This window comes from Marmota marmota, unplaced genomic scaffold (genome assembly GCF_001458135.2).
Source record: "Marmota marmota marmota unplaced genomic scaffold, marMar, whole genome shotgun sequence".
Lineage (NCBI taxonomy): Eukaryota > Metazoa > Chordata > Mammalia > Rodentia > Sciuridae > Marmota > Marmota marmota.
Window position 1 is genome coordinate 17,434,533 of NW_026000174.1, and position 9,306 is coordinate 17,443,838.

At 35.1% G+C, this 9,306-nt stretch overlaps 1 protein-coding gene across 1 annotated transcript; it reads right to left on the reverse strand.

The window, feature by feature from the left end:
* Positions 1-974: 974 nt before the first annotated feature.
* On the reverse strand, positions 975-4,868 carry LOC107157169 (olfactory receptor 51G2-like). The gene is made up of 2 exons (XM_048787890.1): positions 4,844-4,868; positions 975-1,969 (listed from the first exon to the last, which is right to left on the reverse strand). The coding sequence occupies exons 1-2, from the start codon at positions 4,866-4,868 to the stop codon at positions 975-977; spliced, it is 1,020 nt and encodes a 339-aa protein (XP_048643847.1).
* Between the last annotated feature and the right edge of the window lie 4,438 nt (positions 4,869-9,306).

A 9,306-nucleotide genomic window follows, 5' to 3' on the forward strand; every position in this document is an offset into this window, starting at 1 on the left:
TTAGTCTCAGTCCATAGAGGCCAACTCCATTCCTCAGGGCCTGAGGTCAGGCAGAACATCATGGTGAAAGAGTGTAGTGAAGAAGAGTGGCTCAGAACATCCCATGAGGAAACAGAGAAGGAGAGAGCTCTTTCAACAATGACAAAGTGTATATCCCAAAGGCACACTTCCAGGAACCCACCTCCTCCAGCCACACTCAACCTGCCTACCATATTAATCCCTATCAGAGGATTACTACACTGAGTAGGTTAAACCTCTTATAACACAGATCATTTCATCTCTAAACCTTCTTGCCTTGTCTAACACATGAACTTTTGGGGGACACCTAATATCTAAGCCTTAACAACAACAACAAAAAAAGATACAGATGGGAAAATTATCATCTGGCTTTATGAGAACTTTAGAAATTAGTCTTCTGTCCTCTGAGTTCTAGTGTCTGCCGTACCAACAACTACACCATTTTATTGATTGGCTTTTCATAAGAAAACTTTCAAGAATTAATTATCCCAACTTTTTTTTCATCTAACCAGTAATCTCTTCTATGCTCTTCTATGCTATTCAAATCTATGCTGCTCTATAAGAAGTCACAAATCATTTCACTGCAAAAATTGTGGAAAGGAAATAAAGACCAGCTTTATGTAGATATAATCTATATAAATGTTGAATTTAAAAGATGAATCAACATAATCTAATGAAGACCTTCTCTTCCAGAAAGCATAAGATACAGACACGTCATGAGATTAAAAAAAATATCTGAGATAAAAAGCAATTGCAAAAAGGAGATTTAAGTGATGAATTTAAACAGTATGAAAAGGATGAAAGAGAAAAGCATACCTTGTTCAGTTTGCAAAAATACAATTACTCATATCTTTAATATCTTTGTCTCCATATCTACATAGAAATAAATTTTGAAAAAATATTAGACAAAAGAGTTGGATTGCCAGTCATTTAATATTATATTCATCTACCAAGTTTTATGTTATAAATGTGACTTTGGGTTTTTCTGAATTTTTTTTAATGAATAATTTCAGAATTTTATCCTGCATCTGCTTGGTTTTCACCACATATACAATGGGGTTCATCACAGGGGGAATGAGGAAGTGCATGTTGGCCATGGTCACATAGATGAGTGATGGAAGTCTTGGGCCAAAGCGATGCAGCATAGCCAGGCAGATCATGGGTGTGAAGAAGAGGATCACAGCACACAGGTGGGAGATGCAGGTGTTGAGAGCCTTGAGGCAGCCACTGTGAGATGCAATGCCCAACACAGTGTTCAGAATCAACACATAAGAAAGGAGAATGAGGAGAAAATCAAGTCCCATAGTAGAGAGTACCACAAACAGTCCAAAGATGCTATTGATCCTAGTATCAGAGCAGGACAGCTTTATGATGTCAGGATGCAGGCAGTAGGAGTGAGAAAGTATGTTGGAGTGACAGAAGCACAGCCTCCTCAAGAGCAGGGGGAGAGGCACTTGCACACTCAAGGTTCGCACAACAATAGCCAAACCTATCTTGGCAATGACGCTATTGGTAAGAGTGGAGGAATAATGCAATGGGTGAGAAATGGCCACATAGCGGTCAAAGGCCATTGCCAGAATAATGGCTGACTCAAAATCCTGGAAGGTGTGAATAAAGAACATTTGGGTGAAGCAAGCAGAAAAGGTCAGCTCTCGAGCATCCATCCAGAAGATCCTCAGCATGGTGGGAAAGGTGAAGAAGGACAGGCCCAGATCAGAGAAAGCTAACATGGCCAGGAAGGTATACATAGGCACATGGAGGGTCTCCTCCTGCCAAATAATTGTCATGATGCTCACATTACCCATCAAGGTAATAAGGAACATGGCACAAAAGGGTATGGAGATCCAGATGTGCACAGACTCTAGCCCTGGGAGGCCTGTGACCAGGAAGGTGGAGAAGGCAGAGTTGGTGCCATTAACAGGAAGCACGATGCCAGGGCTGCATGCCTTTTCTAGAATGGAATGTGTTGTCCCAGAGACAAATGTTAAAATTTGATTTGAACCTTTAATATACTACTCATCATGTTTCTCATTCTAAACTGACAATGATGGGTGTATAATATGAGATTAAATGTTTTTTTTTTTTTAAATTGTATAGCATCTGACCTTCTAGACTATGAACAAGACCTTCCTGATTCAACTATCCAGATAGTGTGAGTTGAAAAAAAATTAATAGTTGAAATCTTGACATTTATTCCACCCAAGTCACTTAATTAAAATAGTAATGCTTGAAAATGAAAGTTCTAAAATAAATAAAGTATTTTAAACAGTGTAGTCCCCACTTATCCATGGTTTTAGTCTCCTCAGTTTTAGTTATTTATGGGCAACTATGGTCAGATGGAAAATTCCAGAAATAATTCATAAGTTTAAAATTATACTCCATCCTGAGTAGCATTATGAAATCTCATGCCATTTTGATTCACTTCGCTCATCACAACTTGAACATGAATAGTCCCTTTGTTTGGCATATTCACACTGCACAAGCTACCTGATGGCCAGTTACTTAGTAAGTTTCAGATCATTTGTCACTGAATGACCATGCTAAGTTGAAATAACCCTCATTTTACTTAGTGCCCCAAAGTGCAAGAGTAGTGATGTTGGAAATTTTGCTATGTTGATGAGAAGCTATAAGTGGTCCCTTTAAGAGACATGTTGGAATTTCTTTAATAGCTGCTAAGATTTGGGATTAACACAAACAATCAAACAAACAAAAAATCTTCTATGTGCAAAATTGTGAAGAGGAAAAAGTAAATTTCTGATAGTTTTGTTTTCACACTTAGAATCCCAGAATTTATGACCACAGTCCATTATAAGTACTTGGTTAAAATGAAAAAAGTATTAAATTTATCATAGTTATTTCTCTATAAAATACAAACAGGTTTCAGCACTAACTAGGAATCTTTGAATGTACCTGCCACAGGTAAGTGGGGAAGACTGCAGTGAACTTGTTTTTAAAAACTCATCCAAATTTATTCTTATTATGGTGTTTTCACTAGTGTTACTAAAAGTTTGTTTCTTGTCCCAATGCCAATCCAAGAAAGAGGACACAATTTTGAGAAAAAGGAAAAAGAAATTTTATTGCTTTGCTAACAAAGGAGAAATACAGGGGACTCCTGTCCCAGAGGCTGTGATTCTGCTCATCTAGGTAAACAGAGAGCTTTTAAAGAAACTTCAAGGGTTGCATTCCAGGTGTGCCCTGGTAAAGGATCCCAGTTTACTCTCTCCAGTTTTAGTTATTCGTAGTCAACTATGGTCAGATGGAAAATTCCAGAAATAATTCATAAGTTTAAAATTACACTCCATTCTTAGTAGCATTATGAAATCTCATGCCATTTTGATCCACCTCGTTCACCACAACTTGACCATGAATAGTCTCTTTGTTTGGCATATTCACACTGCAAGAGCTACCTGCTGGCCAGTTACAATGACAGTTACAGTTACTGTCTCCCTAATCTTGTTAGGGAGGGGGAGAGGAGAGAAGAGAAAAAAAAAAAGTCCTTTAAAAAATAAGCCTTAAAGCAAAGAGGGCTATATTCAAACGGTGAAGTTGACCACTGTTATACTAGTAGGTCATGATCAGGACATTTCTTAGTGCCTTGGTTAATAATGATGCAAAGTAGACAATTCTATCTAAACTGTAGTCTATGGACATGTTTAATATGCCATGTTTTCTTCATGTGATAAGTATAGAAATGAAAATAAGCATATAAAAACTTTTGTCAACTTTATATAATACTCCTGAACTTCTTTAATGTAATAATAATAATTGCTATTCATGTAAGATAATTCAGTTTTTATATTTTAGATATATTTTTGGTTTTTTTTTAATAATTTTTGTTATTTTTAAAATTTTATAGGCTGGGGATATAGCTCAGTTGGTAGCATGCTTGCTTTGCATGCATAAGGCTCTGGGTTCATCCCCAACTCCACAAAACAAACAAACTAAAACAAGCAACAACAACAAAAACTTACTATTTTATAGAAAGAAAATTTAAATAACCCTGCAACACATAGTTTATAGATAGAAAATTTAAATAACCCTCTAACACACAGTTTATTCATTATCAAATGTAAATATATTTTTTAAAAAATTGAACATGTAACAAATAAAACTTTTTAAAATAAGAAAATACTAAATATTGAATAAATTCTTAATTTAAAAATTTATGTTCAGGGACTCTATTATAGAACTCTTTTTTTAGGTACATTTTTAGAAATTAGTTTTTAACATTGTATATATGTATATGTGTATATTAACAAATATTTAATTTTGGATAATTAAATATTATTTAGTATTGATTTTATTGATTTAATTCAATAAAAGTATAGGTTATTTCTTCATCCACATATTCAATAAATATTAATTATTTTCTCTATCTGCCTAGTATAAATCATGTTTATTAACATAGTTTGTATCCCCACTTATCCATGGTTTTACTTTCCCCAGGTTTAGTTATTCATGTTCAACTATGGTCTGAAAATAGTAGATGGGAAATTCCAGAAATAATTTATAAATTTACAATTACACTCCATTCTGAGTACTATTTTTGATATAATTAGCTGCTTTTATTAAAGACATGAGAAGCCTGTCCATTACCCACTATAATATACATGAGAGATAAGGTCATTTTCAAACTCTATGTTATCAAGATAAAATCAGCTTTGGACACACTGGTTCTCCTTTGCATAGAGAGCAAAGCACGTAGTTTTCCTGAGCCCACCTCTCATCACATTCTGTATTCATGATAGTAGGTATTACACACTTGATCTTCATGTGTATAGGCAGTCGTCCTTACAAACACCAAGCCAGCCCTACAAATATGTACCTGTAGTGATATCCCACTTGCTCATCTCTCCTCAGTCATTAATGACAGTCCTTTTGTTAGCAGGACTTTTCAAAGGTATACAAAACACTATTTTCAGATGGGGTACATAGACCCTAGTTGGTGGTGACCTGATCATTTCCTAGCTATTCCCATTCAAATCCCACCTTATTTTAATCTTTCAACAGGGGGAAATTTTTAGAGAAAGACTATTATAATAATAATAATAGAAATATTTCCTTTAAAACCCCTGCCTTTCCCTAGTATCAAGGAGGACTAGAATCTTAATGATCCTATCCACTTGTTTATACTTTCACCTGGCACGTTATTGAACATTTCAAAATCTTAATCTTGTTAATTTGGAAGAGACTTTCAGAAGAAATGAAAAAAGGATTAGCAGTTTTACACATGACCTTTAAGAAGTAAGGAAATAGCTATTATTCACAGAAGCTTTGTTAGCATTTTTCCCCTAATATTGAAATTTGCTATAAGGACACAAACGGCGAGAAGGGGTCTAGAATGTCCAGTTCCATTGATAAGAGCACATCCTGCTTAGTCAAAATCACTGTCTTCCATTGTTAAGGGATTTGTGCCAAGTGTATTTTTGATGTCTTCTCTTATCCATGAGTTTTTAAGCATTTTTAGAATCTATACTTTTTCATCACAAGGGTATTTATGTTCAGGAATGAAGTTACCTTATATCCAGTGTTCTCACAGGCAAAGACAGCTCTCTTCTTCTGGTAAGGACTACATTAAGAATACTTCCTTTTATTTGACTCAATATCATTTGTTCAAATACCTCAAGTCTTTGAAGAAGACAAATGAAGGACAATTTCACAGAAAGAAACATCATTTAAACCCTGGTGATTCCTTATACTACATGATAAAATTGCTCTACTAATAATTTATTTAAAAGTCTCCTTGATCTTAGTCCTGTTCAAAGTATAGGGAAACCATGTTTTTCTTACCTGGCATCTCACTGAAGTGTATTTGTGAAAGAACTATAAGCAGAAAACCCTATTTTGAATGATCAAAATCAAGAATGTCTGTAACCTGGTTTGAGCTTTCTTATTATTCATGCAACTGTCTCTTGGGGACAGTGATCTCATGGGAAATCTCTTTTTCTTGATTTGATGCCTATATTTCATTGATTTCTGGGTATGTGTCATAAGTGGCCCGAGTACAATGTACTGCTTTACATCAAGTGACAGGAAAATCATTCAGTAAGAACTAAAGTCAGTTTAAAAAAACAAACAAACAAAACAACAACAACAACAAATGTGTTACCTACATATTGGAATTGCCCAATCTTAAATTATATGTCTTGGGAATTTTCAAAAGTTTGTTGCATCATAGGCATCTTTTTGAACACTCATACATTGCTGGTGGGACTGCAAATTGGTACAGCCAATATGGAAAGCAGTATGGACAGTCCTTGGAAAGCTGGGAATGGAACCACCATTTGACCCAGCTATCCCTCTCCTCCAACCATACCCAAAGGACTTAAAAACATCATACTACAGGGACACAGCCACATCAATGTTTATAGCAGCACAATTCACAATTGCTAAACTGTGGAGCCAACCTAGATACCCTTCAATAGATGAATGGCTAAAAAAAATGTGGCATATATACACAATGGAATTTTACTAAGCATTTAAAGAGCATAAAATCATGGCATTTTCAGGTAAATAGATGGCATCGGAGAAGATAATGCTAAGTGAAGTTAGCTAATCCCCCCAAAAAACAAATGCCAAATCTTTTCTCTGATATAAGGAGGCTGACTCATAGTGGGATGGGGGGGGCATGAGAGGATTAGATAAAATCTAGATAGGGAAGAGGGGTGGGAGTGAAAGTGAGGGGGCAGGGGTTTAGCAAGGATGGTGGAATGTGATGTACATCATTATCCAAAGTACTTGTATGAAGACTCAAATTGGGTGTCAACATACTTTATATACAAATAGAGATATGAAAAATTGTGGTGTATATGTGTAATAAGAACTGTAATGCAAAGAAAAAAACAAAGTACATGTATAAAGAGATGAATTGGTGTGAACATACTTTATATACAAAGATATGAGAAATTGTGCTCTATATGTGTAATAAGAATTGTAATTCATTCTACTGTCATGTATTTAAAAAATAAAATCCATTAAAAAATGAACAGTAGTATTGTTCAATTCACATTATGTGTTTCAAATATGAAACACAGTACTTACTTTACACAAACACATGAGCATACCCTTATGTCAAGGAACCTTTTCTGTTGTTTAGTTTAAGATAAAAATATGGGCATATTCTTTTAGCTTAGCCAAATTCACAAACACATTAATATTCCCAGGAGTGACCAAAATTTAATAAATTCAGCTAAGAATATTACGACTATATCAATAGATTCTCTTTATAATGAATTCATCTTGGAAATTTTAAAAAAGCAATCCTGTATATTGTTATTGATTACATTTTCACATGTTGAAGCACATTTTTCTCTTTCCATCCAGCAGACAAATCATTGCTATGCTTGAAGAAACTAAAATTTAAGTTGATTTATTGACCCCATGTTAGGCAATTAATATGTAGGTAACTAGAATGCAAAGCTTATTCATGATCCAGAGCATTGTTCGCCTTTGTGATGGTTTTGTTCATTTATCTCACCAGACTAAAAATGCTCAAATCCATGGTAAAATATCACAACTATGTGACTTTTCGGGTGTTTGAGAAGAGATTAGCATTTGAATTGGTAACTTCTGTAAAGCAGATGGTACTTCCTGGTGGTGTGGAGTGCTCTTCAATTCATTGAGTCTGCAAGGGACAAAAAGGTTGACAAGGGATAAATGTGCTCTCTCTTCTTGAGCTGAGCCATCCACCTCTCCTGCTATCTTCAGGTGATAGGTGCACCAGTTCTTTGCTTTCAGACTCAGATATAGATTTATACAATTGCCCTCCAATTATCAGACCTTCCTGCTTGAACTGATTAAACTGTTTTTCATCTCCCATGAAGCATATTGCAGGATTTCTTGAACTCCATAACCATGTGAGCCAATTCCTCTAATAAATCTCCTTTTATATATTTCTATGTCTATCATCTTATTTCTGTTTCTCTGGAGAACTATAATATATCCTCCAATCAAAATATATTGCAAAATAAGATGAAAATTACAATTTGTATGATTTGACTCTTATTGGCAAAGTATCTCTTCTTTGATGCAAAGTATTTATTTTTCTTCTCCATGGAGAAAATCATGGCCATCACTTAAGTGCAATTGTGAGTAGACTGTTAAACCCTGACACAAAGAAAAGACCACCAACTCAAATTTTAAACAAATTAAAACAAGCTTGTATTTTGTGTACAGAGAGGAAGCTAATCAGCTGCTGACTCCCCTAACATAGGCTAGAGATCAGCAGCCCCAGCTCCCCAAGGAAGAGATTTTATAGTTCAAAAAGCTGCAAAAAGTGTATGTTGGGGGGGGTGTCTTGAGAACTTACAGCTAACAGGATTTTGACAAGCATAATACAAAAGCAGATAGTAGGTTAATGATCTAAATGGCTCAACATTTCAAGTTAGGGAGTCAATTCAGATCCCAACACCAGAATTTATGAGACACAGCTGAGGTTTCAAAGAGGGTTGTTATCGGGTCAGGGAAAGCCAGGCATGGGTGAGTTCAAGGCATGGGCAGGCATTCCAAGAAAGTTTAAAACATCAAAATATGGCCAGGCCAAATAGAAATCCTAATATTTTACAGAAAACAGAAATGAACCTTTTATAACTTTTGACGAGATGGCTCCTGCTCTTAAGAGGGAATTAGGCTAGGTTTATCATAGAGCAGCTATCTTCACTGGTCATTTTCAACCTGTATTCATGTGGTAATGACTATATAGAATTGAAATCACTAATGTATGTAAAATGAAGTACCACAGATAAAGTTTCATTATCCAAAATGAAAGAGGAGCTTGCCGTTTTTATGAGTACTTTTGCTGTTGTTTTTGTTTGTTCAATTGAAAGCACTCATATTGAAAAATTCATTACATTTGTAACTTATCTCATTAACCGTTTTGTGGATTAGAGTTAAATAAATTATATAATTTTTTCTTCTTTTTTTTCCTTTCTTTCCTTCAATTCTGGAAAACTGAACCCAGGGCCTCACACATGTTAGGTGAGTGCTGTCACCCTAAGCTACACACCAGCTCAGGCAATTTTTTTCCTACTCAAAGTTGTGGAGCCCCCATAACCTTTGGGAAAAGTATAGATTAAATGGGAGACAGGATGTATGGGGAAGATGCTCTTATAGAGGTGAATGTTGAAATTTGAAGGCACATTGTAGATGAGGTGTTCAAATATATAGTTTGGCCACCTTCAGAAAAATAAGTGTTTCTAATTGTTATTCTTATTTTTTGTTGATATAGAAAGTATATTAAGGGCTAGTACAGAGAGGAAATTTAATAAACATTGTATCAATGTTTACAAA

Excerpts from the sequence above, each read along its gene's own strand:
- LOC107157169 (XM_048787890.1), bottom strand. The coding sequence starts at position 4,868 with ATGAGCAAGTGGGATATCACTACAG. Across the intron at positions 1,970-4,843 it reads CAAGTGGGATATCACTACAG|AAAAGGCATGCAGCCCTGGC; the intron begins GTACATATTTGT and ends ATTCCATTCTAG.